Source organism: Psammomys obesus, unplaced genomic scaffold, assembly GCF_907164565.1.
Source record: "Psammomys obesus unplaced genomic scaffold, mPsaObe1.curated_primary_1811, whole genome shotgun sequence".
Classification (NCBI taxonomy): domain Eukaryota; kingdom Metazoa; phylum Chordata; class Mammalia; order Rodentia; family Muridae; genus Psammomys; species Psammomys obesus.
In genome coordinates, this window is record NW_026596034.1 from 29597371 (window position 1) to 29613497 (window position 16127).

The 16127-nt window shown below is 42.6% G+C and overlaps 1 protein-coding gene across 1 annotated transcript; it reads right to left on the reverse strand.

Moving 5' to 3' along the window:
* Positions 1 to 6955: 6955 nt before the first annotated feature.
* LOC129687015 (60S ribosomal protein L19-like) lies at positions 6956 to 7648 on the reverse strand. The gene has a single exon (XM_055621275.1). It carries the CDS (start codon positions 7628 to 7630, stop codon positions 7040 to 7042), a length of 591 nt encoding a protein of 196 aa, XP_055477250.1. The 5' UTR covers positions 7631 to 7648; the 3' UTR covers positions 6956 to 7039.
* Positions 7649 to 16127: the final 8479 nt, after the last annotated feature.

Sequence of the window (16127 nt, forward strand, 5' to 3'; positions counted from 1 at the left end):
CAAGTTTGCTGCTGTGTAGACAGACAGCCTAGAAGATGCTATGTTTTTAGAGTTACTAAAAAGTGTAGGATTAATTTCCGTGTATGAACAATGCATGATTGAAAAAGAGAGTTGAAATGCAGCTCAACTGAGAGAGTGCTTGTTTGGCATGCATGAAGCCCTGGGTTTGATCTCTAGTATCTATAAATCCATGTATGATTGTGCATCCTTGTGCTCCTAGCACTTAGGAGGTGGAGGCAAGGAGATCATTTCAGGGCCATCCTTAGCTACCTAGCCTATACTAGAAACTCTGGAGAGAAAGGCCAGTGTTGACTAGTTTCTGAAACCATGGTCTAAGTGATCACTGCATCAATTATGTTTTGTGAGTCCTTGCTTTCATTTGTCTGTTTAACCTATAGGTACCTATGGGAGACAGGACTCCATCTCCCTTGCTAGAGTTTTATGCACAGCCATTTCTCCTTGTGATTCTGCTTTTGCTTTACATATTTTTATGATCGTCTTGTTATTTATGAACAGTCAGGGTCAAGTTTCCAGTATATTTCTGGTTATTTTCATGTATTAGGACTTTATAAATCATAACATCTTTTTATCTTATAGTCTATTGTGACTGACACTAATGTGACAATTTCAGCTTTGCCGAACATAAATTTTCCCACCCTGTAACTTATAACTCTCTTTTTGCTACAATGCATGACAAATATCTCATGCAAATAAAACACATTTTTTTTGCCAGCTTGAAAAATCACTGTCTTTTAACGTATGTGTTAAGATGATTCATCTGAGTTATGGTGCTTGATGATATATTTGGACTTAATTCTACCATTTTTATTTTGGGATCACTTCTGATATTAATCAAATTCTAGTGACAGAGTGATCATAAAAAGTTTGGATTAACTACTCAAGTGTAGAATATGTTCTGTTTTTGTAGGAGGCCTTTCCCTTAGTCCAGGACAAACACAATAAGCTCATCTTTGAAGGACAAGCATAGCTTCTTTTTTAAAATTTTTATTTTGTAATTTATTTTTCTATTTTTTTATGATTTATTCACTTTATATTAGAATTATAGCCCCCTCCCTCATCTCCTCCCAGTCCCACCCACCCTCCCTCTTTCTCCATATCCCCCTCTTCTAGTCCTCAAAAAAGGGAAGGTCCTCCTTCCCTACCTACCTACCTGATACTAGCCTATCAAATTTCATCAGGACTACCTGCATCCTCTTCCTCTGTGGCCTGGCAAGGCTGACCACCCCCATCCCGGGAAGTGACCAAAGAGAGGGCAGCAGAGTTATGTCACAGACAGCCCCTGCTCCCCTTACTAGGGAACTCACATGGAGGCTGAGCTGCCTCTGGGCTATATCTGAGCAGGAGGCCTAGGTACTCTCCTTGCATGGTCCTTGGTTGGTACATTAGTCTCTACAGGACTACCTGGACTCAGATTTGTTGGCTCTTTTGGTCTCCTGTGGAGCTCCTGTCCCCTCTGGGTCTTTCTATCCCCCAATTCTTCCATAAAACTCCCTGCACTCTGCCCAGAGTTTGGCTGTGAGTCTCATTGTCTGCTTTGATCTCCGGGGGGTGAAGTCTTTCAGAGAACATCTATGTTAGCCTTCCATCCTGTACCTTCTCTTCAATCACCTCTGCTGTCTATTCTATTTGCCCTTCTGAATGAGAATTAAACATTATTCCTAAGGTCCTCCTTGTTATTTAGCTTCTTTAGATCTGTGGATTTTTGTATGGTTATCCTGTATTATAAAGCTAATATCTGCTTATAAGCCATGTGTGTTTTTCTGGTTCTGAGTCACCTCACTCAGGATGATCTTTTCTAGAACCCAAGAAATTAAACAGCACAAAAACCAAATAATCCAAATAACAAATGGGGTACAGAGCTAAACAGAGAATTCCCAACAGAGGACTATCGAATGGCCAAGAAACACTTAAATAAATGTTTAACATCCTTAGTCATCAGAGAAATACAAATCAAAATGACTCTGAGATTCCATCTTACACCTGTCAGAATGTCTAAGATCAAAAACTCAAGTGACAGCACATGCTTCTGAGCATGTGGAGAAAGGAGGACCCTCCTCCATTGCTGGTGGGAGTGAAAACTTGCACAACCACTTTGGAAATCATTCTGGCACTTCCTCAGAAAACTGCAAATAGTTCTATCTCAAGATACAGCTGTATCACTCCTGGGCATATACCCAAAAGATTCTCCACCATACAAAAAAGACATTTGCTCACAACTATGTTATAGCAGCTTAAGATTCATAATAGCCAGAATCTGGAAACAACCTAGATACCTCTCAACTAAAGAACGGATAAAGAAAGTGTGGAATGCCCTACACAATGGATTACTACTCAGCTATTAAAAACAAGGAAATCTTGAAATTTGAAGGCAAGTAGATAAAACTAGAAAAGATCATCCTGAGTGAGGTAACCCAGAACCAGAAATACAAGCAGCATTTCTTAATCTCTCTTTCAGGCTGAAGCAATGCTTCCTATTGTGGGCAATAGGAACACTGAGGTCCTGATCTATGATGGCCCCAGACTGATTGTAGCTCAAGTCTTTTGGAAGCATCAACACCACTGAAACATGTCACTCCAGTGATGCCAGTTGAGGTCCAGAATATCAGTTTATTCTATCAAATTATTTTCATTCTATTGGTTGCTAACTGTGTTAGCTACTTTTCTGTTACCTAGATAGAACACCATGACCAGAGTGATGGAAGGAAGGAAGAGTTTATCTGGCTTACAGTTCCAAAGGGTTCAGAGTCTGTAGTGATGGGAGTAGCATGGTAACAGGTGGAAGGCATGGCAGATAGAACAGTTCTTTGAAAGCTCATAAACCATAAAATACAGCCCTAAGAGAGTAAACATTGAAGTAGGTGAAGTTTTTTAACCTCAAATTAAATGCCACTGTGTGAAATAATATTAAAGGATAAGAAGCCATGAATTCAGGAAGGAGTGTAAGAACCCCAAACATAGGAGCAATTGAAGGGAAGAATGATGTAAATATAGTATTTGTATATGAAATTCTAAAAAAAAAATACTGGGGAAATGATGCAATATTAGTCATAAAGTCTGTGTCCTTCTGAAACTCACAGTCTGCTGGGTTAGCTACACCTGAGAGAAGGTATGAGGTCATGGTTTCGTTGAAAGCAGAGTATAGGCTATTAGCACACAGAAGTAGGCATGTGGTTTTCTGAGAGATCATGGCATAGAAATGTGCTGCAGGGTTGGAATAGCATCTCCAAGCTCTGCCTAAACACATGGACACCAGAAGAAGGAGCTGCCATCAATTAGGCCAGAGATGCAGCTTTGAAAGCAAAAAGTTTGTTCCAGATAGTCAGGAGAAGGAAGGCCAAGGAAGGTCCTGGGAGCCAAAGAAGCAGGACTGACAAACCAGAGTGAGAGAGTAAATATGGCCAGAATATAAAGAAGGTAAAGGTTGGGTACAGGTATTTCTGGAGGGGGAGGCAGAGGGCGGAAATGCAGAACTCTCTAAGGATGCCTAGCTGTCCTTAACCCATCCATGCCCGGGAGTATATTTCTTCCCCATAAGGCCGCTGTAAGCATTTATTGAAAAAACTATGCAACATGTCGGGGCCGTGGTCAGCACCCAGACGTTAGCTTTTCCTTTGGTTTTTCTCAACAGTATTTATTTTAAGAAACGTCTAGTCAACAGTCTCACCCACTGGGGTTTTACTCTTCTTTGAAATTGACTTCCACACGAAACAGGGGATTCTCTTTCACCCTCTCATTTACATGGAAATTGCTAGATCGAATAATATTATCCTGCACACTAGCCGCAGCTGGGAGATCAAGTAAACTCTGCAATCTTGGCCAGACCAGAGGATTCACCAGAGGCTACCACTACCAATTAGAAGCCACAATGACTTGGGACATCTAATAAGAAATCCTTCCAAACAGCACTATTGAAGGTCCCCTTCTACAAAGAGAACATACCACCGGGTTATGCGTTTAACTGGTGTCATTCTTCCTGGATGTGATTTGTCACAACTGAACGCTGAGTACTCATGATATAAAACATGGTCTCATCCTCCTACGCGCAAGTTTTCAGGTGTGTATATATAACATGAGAAGAGTCCCTCTTTCTTTTATTTGCTAGTTCTGACATTAAGACCCTTCAGTTCACCGTGCTTATCAAACTTACTTGGTGTTTGTTCTGTTTGACTGTTGTCTCCTAGAAGCCCAATCTTTCTGAAGAGGAAACGGAAAGGAAGTGGATCTGGAAAAGAGAGGAGGTAGGAAGGAGCTGGAGGAGTAGATAGAGTAGAAACTGTGGTTGGAATGTATTGTTTGGAGAAGAACCTATTTTCAATTTTAAAATACATTTAAAGATATACAACATTAAAATAAATAATACTGTATTAGTCAGACTTCGTATCACTGTGACCAGACTTTTGAAGAAAGTCACTTAAGGAAATAAGGACTTATTTATATCGGTTCACAAATTCTGAATCTTTAGCCTCTAGTTCTCGATTCTGTTGATTCTGCGACCCTGATGGGGCCAACCATTATGGCAGCCATATCATGTGAGAAGGAGGCTGTTTATCTCAGCAGACATGAAGTGAAGAAAAAGGAAAAGATGAAGGCCTGCGTATAGTCTTCAAAGCTATGCTCCAGTGACCTACATCTACCCAACAAGCCACCACCTGGTAAGGTTTTCAGGACTTCTAAAAGCAGCATTTCCAGCTGGGTACCAACCTGTTAGTCCATGAGCTTCTGGGGGGCATTTCAGATTCAAACCATAAGACATGCCACAAATGTAGATAATCTGGTTTACTGAGAACGGCCTCGCCACTGCCAGGGCCCTGAAGGAATCGTTCACTCTCTGTCTTTATTCTCAATATTAGGGACTTCACACCTGGTTACATATTTCCTACTGGAAAGTCTAAATCCAGCAGAGAAACTTATATCTTCCTTATTTGCCAAGAAACTGATCCTATCCTTGGCTGACTGACAACAGGGATGTAAAACTCATGAGAAGCTTCATCTCCAATTACTCCCTAGGCCAGTGTAATATGGTGACAGCCCAAGAAGTTCACATTCTCACAACAAATCTAGAAATGTTGCAACGTTAGGATGCTCATTCCTTTACTACGATCCATTCCTCAAACCCAAACCATCTCCAAACATGGAAGGAAGTTATCCCAAAGAAGATGATATTTTTTAATATTTATTTATTTATCTATTTATTTATTTATTTTTAATTCTTTATTAATTACACTTTATTCACTTTGTATCCCCCCTGTGGTTCCCTCCCTCCTCCCATCCCAATCCCTCTCTTCCTCCACCCTCTGCATGCATGCCCCTCCCCAAGCCCACTGAAAGGGGAGGTTTTCTTTTCCTTCCTTCTGATACTAGTCAATTAGGTCTCATCAGGAGTGGCTGCATTGTCTTCTTCTGTGGCCTGGTGATACTGCTTCCCCCTCAGAGCAAGGTAATTAAAGAGCAGGCCAATCAGTTTGTGTCAGACACAGTCCCTGTTCCTATTACAATGGAACCCATCTGGATACTGAACTGCCATGGGCTACATCTATGTAGGGATATGGAATATTACTCAGCAATAAAGAACAAGGAAATCGTGAAATTTGCAGGTAAATGGTGGGATCTGGAAAAGATCATCCTGAGTGAGCTATCCCAGAAGCAGAAATATGCACACGGTATATACTCACTCATATAGACATATAATACAGGATAAACCTACTAAAATCTGTACACCTAAAGAAGCTAATCAAGAGGGAGGACTCTTGCTAAAATGCTCAATCCCTATCCAGAAAGGCAAAGAGGATTGGTCATCAGAAAAAGGAGAAAAGAGGGAACAAGTCAGGAGCCTGACACAGAGGGCCTCTGAAAGGCTCTGCCCTGCAGACTATCAATGCAGATGCTGAGACTTATGGGCAATCTTTGGGCAGAGTGCAGGGAATTTTAGGAAAGAAGTGGGAAACAGTAAGATCTGGAGAGGACAGAAACTCCACAAGGAGAGCATCAGAATCAAAATATTCTGAGCACAGGGGTCTTTCCTGAGACTGATACTCCAACCAAGGACCATGCATGGAGATAACCTAAGACCCCTGCACAGAAGATGACATGTGTACCTGCCATTCTTCCGTTACACTTTTAAAAATAGAGATTTGAATAACCACAGTTATGTGTATTTTAACATTTTAAAAAATATTTTTAAGCATGACAGACCTCTTTCGTCCAGTCTGACTTGGCAGCAGAACAGCAGCAAGACAAGACAGAGTGTTCATATCCCACCTTGTCCAAGGAACTACTGTGTGCTCACATATCCGTGGATGTCACACATGTGTTCGGTGTATGTGTGGACAGAGGACGACTTTGGATGTCATTTTTTCAGAACCCATGCATCTTGGATATTTGGAGTCTGTGTTTTGTTTTTATTTGTATGTTTTGTTCTGTGGCAGAGACTCTGACTGGCCTGGAGTTCACCAAATAAACTAGGCTGGCTGGTCAGTAAGCCTGGGGATCTGCCCATCTCTGAGTCCTTGGCACTGGGTTTATGAGCATGAACTAGCAAACCCAGATTTTTTTATATGTAAGTTCTTGGAAGCCAGCTCAGATCCTCATGTTGTCCAGCTTTTCCTTCTGAGCCATCTTCCTCTCTTCTTGCTGAGAACATTGAAGCTACACACACACACACACACACACACAAATCCTTTTCAGCTGTATGCACACTGACTATTCTGCTTTAAATTGCTTACAAAAGACATTTTTCCAACTCGTTGGCTACTTGGTATTTCACCTCGCTCTTATGTTTAGAGAATTCTACCTGTGCTCCACTGTGGAAGCTGAAGAAGTCGGGTATGTGCTTTGCCAGCATCCCTTAAGCCACAGCATGAACTCATGACTCAGGTTCTGTCAGTCATATGGACCCATAATGGACTTTGAAACAGGATCTATCGATGCCTAGTTATTTTGTTGTTGTTGTTGTTTTATTTTAATGACTGATCCACGAGAGGCCACAGCCAAGCCACTATGTACAGACATGAGGGAAGCCTCATTTCTTGGTCTCTTCCTCCTTGGACAGAGTCTTGATGATCTCCTCCTTCTTGGCCTGGAGGCACTCCTCCCGACGCTTCCTTGCTTCCTTGGTCTTAGACCTGCGAGCCTCAGCCTGGTCAGCCAGGAGCTTCTTGCGGGCCTTGTCTGCCTTCAGCTTGTGGATGTGCTCCATGAGAATCCGCTTGTTTTTGAACACATTCCCTTTGACCTTCAGATACAGGCTATGATACATATGGCGGTCAATCTTCTTAGATTCACGGTATCTCCTGAGGAGCCGGTGCAGGATCCTCATCCTCCTCATCCAGGTCACCTTCTCGGGCATCCGAGTGTTGGCTGTACCCTTCCGCTTCCCTATGCCCATATGCCTGCCCTTCCGCCAGGCCAAAGTGTTCTTCCGGCATCGAGCCCGGGAATGGACCGTCACAGGCTTCCAGATGATCAGCCCATCTTTGATCAGCTTCCTGATTTGCTGACGGGAGTTGGCATTGGCGATTTCGTTGGTCTCATTGGGGTCCAACCAGACCTTCTTTTTGCCACAGCGGAGGACACTAGAGGCAAGCCTCTTATGTAGCTTGAGCATACTCATGGCTGCGGACGCAGCAGCGAAAGGAAAGAGCTCCCGATGCCTAGTTCTTGAAGCAGCTGGGGCTTCAGCAAAGTCAAGCCCTCTCGTCTGCATGTCTGTCTCTCTGCATGCGTGGGGGAGGGGGCATGTGGAGGCCAGATGACAACTTTGAAAGTCAGTTCTCTCTGTCTACTGCATAGATGCCAGAACATGAGTTTAGATCATCAGGTTGGGCAGCAGGTATCGCTACCCACCGGGCTATCTTGCTGAAGTTGACTTTTACTTTTATTATTTTATTTTACTTTTTAGACAGGATCTCACTACATATCTCCAGTTGCCCTAGACCTCACTATGTAGACCCGGCTGGCCTTGAATATACAGAGATTCAGCTGTCTCTGACTCCAGAGTGCTAAAATTAAAGGTATGCCTCACTACCCCCAGCTACACTCTACCTTTAAAAGATTGAAATCTATCACCAAAAAGATTTTTTTCAAGGAATATTTTAAATTACACACTACTGAAAACTTATTGCCATCAATATTTTTATTTACTCTCTGACAATGTTATGTCTGTATACAATATATTTTATCATATTCACCCCAACTCCCTCTTTCCACTCCCTCCAGGCCCCCACAACATGGCCCCTTCCCACTTATATGTCTTTTGTTTTAAGTTTCTGTTGCCTGCATGAGCATGAGTAGCCTCCAGCAGCCACACCCCTGAAGAAAAATGATCCTCTATTCCCTGGATGTCACCAATTGCTCATAGCTCCTCAGCTGGGGTGGAACCTCCTGAGTTCCTCTGAAATCCATGCTAGAATGTTGCCTGGCTTTATCTTCTACAGAGCTTGTGCAGATAACCGTGGCTGGTTACCATTTCACCAGTTCACCGGTGCGGTAGGTATGCTGCTTGTAGAAGGCAGTGTATTTCACAGCATTTCTTCCCAAACCGTGGCTCCTACATTCTTTCGAAGATATTCCCTGAGCCTTACGAGGATTTATGTAGATGTCTGTCTTATATGTGAGCAATCAGCGGTCACCTTTGATCAGTGATGAGTCTCTGCATTAACTTCTGCCCACTACAGGAAGAAGCTCCCCTGACCAAGGCTGAGACGAGCACTAATCCATGGGCATAAATGTAAATATTCAGAAGGTTGTTTAATGTAGCAAGTTAGCAAAATAACAACAGGACACACACACACACACACACACACACACACACACCTATGACCTACCAAGCCAAGGGAGTTTGATTAGATTCATAACGAAAACCAGGTTATGAATTTTCTCTAGTGGAACATGCCTTAAATCCAATCCTAAAGCCATTGGTTACCACCATAATAGCCATGCCATGCATGATGCAGTAGGCACACCTTGCTGGACAGGTTAGTACTGCAGCCCACAGGATCCACTGTATTAACGCCTTTACTCCCCAGCGGCCTACCTTTGTCAGTGCTACGAAAGCTAGCCAGAAGGAGCAATTTTCTAGGTCAGTTACAACTTGCTTTCTCTATGTCCTGAAACCAATGTGTGCTTTGTCTTCAGCTACAGGATCTAGGTAGGGTAGACAACCCCAGCCTGTGTAGGCTTATTTTTAAATTTTATTTGTGTATTCCTGGGTTCATATAAAATACATATGGTACATGTATATGTGTGGATACGCATGTATGTATATCCATGTTTGTGTGTGGAGACCAGAGGCCAATCTCAGGTCTCTTCCTAACAAGCTTGTGGTTTTCAGCCCTATACATTTACCTTTCTCTGCCTCTCCAGTGCTCAGGTTACAAGTGCACACCATTAAACCAGGCTTTTAATGAGGAATGCTGGCAAGCAAATTCAGATCCTCACAATTTCACACCAAGTACTTTTATTTGACAATGCTATCTTCCTAGCCACATGGAAAAAAATTAGTAACTCTGGATATTTATAGAGTGGCACTCACTATTTCAAAATATATTAGCATGATACATTCTGTCACTCACTCGGACCAAGCGAGTCTTTTCTCAAACAGAGAATAGGACCCTGCCACCCTCCATCATTGATTCCCTCTCCAGTCACCCCTCAGGTTATCTGGGAAATCTTGTCTTCATGAGGCAGAGGATATTAACACACGAGATAACCTCTAAGTAAACTCAGGACATCCCTCATCCTGCTGTCACCAAGATCTGATGACACAGCACGGGGAAACAATACACAAATGGATTAACAACTAGACCCTTGCCTTAAGCAATATGAATTCAAGTACAGACTACTGACCAACCAGGGAAATAACAGACCCTTTAATTACACAGTTGTGGGTGCAGAGAGGCTCTCAACTCTGGCACACAGTCAGGGTACAGAGTGTGCTAAGACATAAAGAGAGCTCTATATTGATGGGAATGTTCATCCAGAGAAATCTAAAAATACTACTTTACTGTGGCTGGCCAAGGAGATTTTCTTCCTTTCCTATAAATGAATTTCAGGCGAAAATAATTCAGTAAACTACCAACAGAGAGACCCTACCAATGGAAACTCAGTAGGATAAATTGGATTCTACCTGGTGATCAATTCAAGCAATGTTAAAGTCCTCATCATTAGCTTAGCATCAACAAATATACTATTGATTAGTTATGTCTGCCACAGCTTTAGAAGTAGGAGGTAATAGAATGAATGCCATGGACTTGCCAATGATTTTGTTACATCACTGTGTTAATTAAGCATAGTCTAATTTCCAGACCTTTGCCTTGAATTCTCCATCCTTTGAAATTCTGAAGTTGTTTCCTTCTGTTTCTCATATGATATTTATAATACTCCACTCTTTATTGTTTTCATGTGTCTGCTTTCCCTTTCTAAGCCATTCATACCCCAGGGCAGGAAACCATGTTTTATTTATAATTGAATTCCTTTCCAATCTTAATGCGTGCAGTCCTCTGCCCACCATCTTGTTTATTCTCTAATTCAGCAGCAACTACTGGCCACTGCCATGGTCAAAATGTGGTAGCATTCTCACCCAGTCAATGTGCTGGAATCTAATACAGGATGTGAAGAGTGTTGAAAGACAGGCCCTGGGGTGTCATTAAGCTGTCATGTCTCTCCTCTCACAAAGAAAATCAGTGTCCTCATAAATGGTACCCTTTCTGTCTTGTTGGTCTTTTGCCTGTTTTATTTTTCTTTTTGTGTTTTCTGAGGGTATTGTTTTTTGTTTGTTTCTTTGCTTTCTTTGAGAGAGAGACAGAGAGACAGAGCGAGAGAGAACAAAAAGCACAAAGTTGAGTAGGCGGGAAAGTGGAGAGAATCTGGGAGGAGTTGGGGTTGGAGGGGATATGAGCAAAATACATTGAATGAAAAACGTATTTAATGAGAAGAATAAAGTCGGGTGTGCTGGCTCACGCCTGTAATGCCAGCACTCAAAGAGGCAGAAGCAGGCAGATCTTTGTGAGGCCAGCCTGATTGACAAAGCAAGTCCAGGACACCCAAGGCTACGTAGAGAAATGCTGCCTTGAAAAAAAGAAAGAAAGAAAGAAAGAAAGAAAGAAAGAAAGAAAGAAAGAAAGAAAGAAAGAAAGCTAGCTGACCAAGATAAAAACTGTATCCCTGACCCCAGAGTAATCACATAGTAGGGGAAAGGACAGCAGAGAAGCAGAGAGATGACAAGCTAAGATGAGCCTTCCAGACATGATGGCTTTGGAGATGGAGGAGGGGGACCACTATCAAGGAATGTGGGTACTCCTAAAATCTAGAAAGGCAAGGAAACAGATCCCTGCCCCCGGAGCCTCCAACAGGAATAAAGTCCTGCCAACACCTTCACTTTAGCCCTTCTGACTTCCAGAGCTATTGGAAAACAGAGAAATGTGTTTTGTTTTAAAACTACTAAGTTTGTAGTAATTTATTACAAAAGCAATTGATAGGAATCTCAAACAAGATTCTTGTGTACAAGCCAGTTTCAACCATATCCTTTTATACTGTGTGTGTGTGTGTGTGTGTGTGTGTGTGTGTGTGTGTGTGTGTGTTAAATAAACAGGCTAGATACATGGCATATATAAAATAACTATACCTAGTGTGTGTGTAATATAGGTTACTGTGTGTGTGTGTGTGTGTGTGTGTGTGTGTGTGTGTGTGTGTTGAATAAGAACTCTATGGGGCCAGCAAGTTAGCTCAGCAGTAGCTAAGGGTACCCACCACCAAAATTAAGTCATTATTAGGCCTAATGACTTAAGTTTGATCTCAAGAATGTACATGCTAGAATGAGTGAACATACTCCCAAAAGCTGCCCTTTGACCTCCACATGTCTGTTTGACAGGAATATGCCTGCTCATGCCACACAAAATAATAGAACAAAAACGTTTTAAGGGAACCATAGACATAGTTGTGTTAAATAAGCGAGTAAATACCTGGTATGTATAAACACATGTGTGTGTCTGTGTGCGCATGTATGTATTTGTGTTAAATAACATGCTGTTCTTCTAGACAACGGGGTGACCAGCATCTACTAGTTACCTTCTTCTCTCTCTAAGAAATACTCTCCACTGACACCCTTACACGCTGCCTTGGGTTTTATTTGTTTCGTTTCATGTTTCATTTGATACACTTATAATCCAAACATGTTCTGGCCTGGCCTGTTCCATGACAACATCGTACACGACCAAACAAAACCCCCTTCAGAACGAGTAGATCTCGACCTTCACTGCAAACGAAAGCCGCATGGGGAGAATTTAAAAGGTTCAGACGCCTGGGCCCCACATTTCAGACCAGGCCTTCTACTACTTTCCCACTCACGACTCCTTCTTGCCAAAGACATCTTAAAAGAGCCCCAGGCATAAGTGTATAAAACAGGCTCAAAAGAAACCATCTTACTAATCTGTCTTCAAGCAATTCTTTATCATTCATGTAAGTAGATATTTTTAAAAGAAAGTAATAGCTGACACTGCGGGATGCAAAGCACCTTTTAATGTTTTTCAGGGTTGATTGACAGTTCGTCTTTACTATTGACAATGCCAAGAACAAGACTTTACAATAGCCTTTAGTTGAGACAGCAGCCGCCTGTTCAGGGCCATTTCAGAAATTGTTGGAAAATCTGTCCTCATCCCAGGCCAACATTCAGTTAATGATTTTGTTTTGATGAAATGCAAGGCAGCAACTCAAATAACATTTTTTTAAAGATCAAACACTCTAACACAACACAATCGAGAAATATAGTGAGTTGACACACACTGAGGGTTGATGGTAGGAAACTGTGAAAAGTCTCTGACTTCACTAATTAAACCATCGTGTTTCTGTAAGAGAAGAAACCATTGTATGTACAGTAAAAAAAAAAAAAACCAAAAACACTGTGATTCAGAAACACGCACACTGTTGGATGTGAGACAAATGGTTCAGGCTGCTTTGGACAACATTACATGGCATGCCCGGTGAAAGTGCACATGTGGCTCGCTCAGAGCCAAGGCTGTAGTGAGGTCACATGATACAGCATGAGCGAGAACGGCTAGGAACACTCCAGTTCATTACATGGTTCATCTTGAGTTAATTTTTGGTCACTGTATGCTCAGAAACATTCAACGACTTCCAATTTTTTTTTTTTTGCAAGTGTCTTTTTCAGCCACACAACTCCAGATGGAGTGGAGACCCACAGTTTAGGAAACTGGGTCTTACCCTGATTCACTATGACAGGAATTACCAGGCACCTACTTTCTGTCACGAAGGATGTAATTCATGGGATGGTGAGATGGCTCATCAGGTAAAGGCACCTGCCACCAAGCCTGACGACCAGAGTTCAATCTCTGGAGCCTACCTACATGGCGGAAGGAGAAGCTGAACCTGATTCTCCAGGACTCCTGTGGTGAATACAACAACAACAACCCCTATTGCTGTCCTTTGACCTCTGCATGAGCCCTATGGCATACATGCTGCTACGTGTGTGTGTGTACATGAACACAAAATAATTATGTAGTAAAAACTGAAATTCTGTACATTAAGAGTGTGAACACCCATGCGAAAGCTACAAGGTGTCCTTGTACAGTAGGCATGAAGTGCTTTGGTGGCTCACACCAGAGTCTAGTACCTTTTGTCCTGACTCTACTTGTGCCTAACAGGACCATGACCAGAATCTCTCAGATTCCTTCCAACTGTGCTGCTTTTCACATCTTGTCTCTGGTTTGATAAAGACTCTATAGATAGAGAAAACAGACACAGAACTCCAATAGATAGTGAAAATCGAGAACCCAGGTTTCTATCCATTGCTAACCTGTAGTTCCAGAATTAGCACTGACATTTCCTGTGATTAAGCTGGCCTGGGGCTGTCTTCCAGTAAAGTCTTTCCCCAGCCACACTCTACCAACCAGCAGACCTTATGGCTTAAGGAGATACAATTCATTGTAGCAGGGAAGGCAGCTGGCTGAGGCTCTGGGCAGGATGGCAGGCGCTTGTTACATCTTCATAGATCAGGGAGCAGAAAACTTGGATAAAACCGGGGCTGATCTACAATTCTCTGACCCTGCATGCCAACAACCCACTTCCTCCCACTGTTCCTGACCTTATAAGGTCACAAACTTCCAAAACATCACCACTACCTGGAGATCGAGCATTGAAACACATGGCATGTGGGACATTTTATATCTAAATCATAAGGAATAGTTGCAGGAAAACAAAACATTTGTGATCCCAATACCTCCTCACTGAGTTACTTGGCAAGGAGATACTGTCAACTAAGAGATCCAGTTTGGAAACTCCAATTCCTTCCTGTGAAAGATGCATAACAGGAGGCTTGGGACGGGATATAATTTTCAGAGCCTCAAATAAGGTACCAGTGTTTCTTTGAGTCCTACTGATCTGGGCAGTCTCCTGCAAGCTGTTAGATTCTCATATTGGAGTGTCTACTTCCTGTCAGCTTGAGAACTTTCTCTGTTCCCATAAACATCTGTTCTGGGCAAAGAACAATGATGGGTCCTGGTGCAGAAATATCCTTAGCGTGGCTGTACTCACACAGACTGCCAGAGGCTCTTCAAGACCAGTATGCCCTAGCTGCTCATTACAGAATTCTGCCCATGAGCATCCCTCTTGCTAGCTTTTCTCCCTCCTCTATCCCTAGTACCTCTGTTCTCACCTGCAGAACCCAGTTTAACACCCCCCAGGAAGCGCCGCCTCCTCATCCCTGAAAGGTCTGCTTTGACAAGACAGTAACAACAAGCTGCTCACCAAGCAACTTAAGAAAATCCTAAAGCTAAGGTCTAGTTCACACCAACATGGACAATTTGACTACGGTTCACAAGATCAGATTGTAGATCAGAAATCCAAGTCTGAAGTGGCCAGGCATTTTATCTTGAGACAAAGCAGCTAAAATCTTCCCCCCAAAAATAAAAATAAGTTAAGTTTTCCTGTTTTCTAATCCTTACAAAAAGTGAGAAAAAAATGGGTGTGTTAGAGACAAAACAACTTGCTTTTTCCTTCAAGAAGTGAGAAGGGCTTCACTGCCTGTGCGCCCTTTGGGGGAAGGCCATGGTGATCCCTGTGTCCTGCTGCTTGAATTTTTCTTTCAGAGTTAAGCAGGAAGTAAATGCTCAAGAATGCTGAACTTAGGCTTTCTAAACAGGCCATGAACATCTGTGCATCTGAGGTGACTTCTAGCTGCCAACTATTTTTTTTTTAATCTGAATAAATTTGCTCAGGAAATTAGCTGCTGATAGCAGGGGGTGAAAGCCCAGCTAGGGTTTAAGTTTTGGCTGAAGAATCTCAAACTGTTTTCCAGAAATTTGGGACTTAGCAAAATCTAACACATTTTATCCAATAACTGTAACACCCCTTGAATTCCCAAATCCCCAAATTATGAGGGAGTTTTTAAAACACAGGGTGATATCAAGAAGGTAGAATTTTTTGATTACTCTGTTGAGTAATGTGTTCAAGAAGTTCACCTAAGAGAGTGCATATGTCTGCGGGCTGGTGGGAGGGGAGGGATGCTGAAACTTGAAATCCCATGAGAAGAGCCTACGAGGGAAAAGGGAGCTAGAGAGAGCTGAGGAGGAGAGAAACACCTGCTGAGGTACAAATCCACAGACCGCTTTACCTCCAAAGAGACCCCTGGAGTCTGAGCACTTTGGGGCAACAGTCTACATTAGTGTTACAAAAAGATGAAGAAGTTATTTGAAGTCATCTTTTCCACTCCCAGGATTTCAAAACCTGGCCGGGGGCGGGGGGGGGGGGGGGGGGGGGGGGGGGGGGGGGGTTGCTGGAGAGATGGCTCAGTGGTTAAGTGCATGAGCTGCTCTTGAAGACGATCGGAGTTCGGTTCCCATCGCCCCCACAAAGTGGCTCACCACCTCTCATAACTCTAGATCCAGAATGATCCGATGCCTCTGGCCTCCATGGGCACCTGCACACACATGCATATGCCCCCCCCCACCACACAAAGAGTCACATAGCTACACATAGACACACAATTAAAATTATAAACCATTTTGTTTTTAAAATAAGGCTGAATGGACACATTGTGTCTTAGGAAATATAACTATACTTGACAGCTCTTCACCAAATGTCATAGTAGCCTAGAA

What these genes read in the sequence shown, in the direction of transcription:
- LOC129687015 (XM_055621275.1), bottom strand. Translation starts at nt 7,630, where the DNA reads ATGAGTATGCTCAAGCTACATAAGAGGCTTGCCTCTAGTGTCCTCCGC.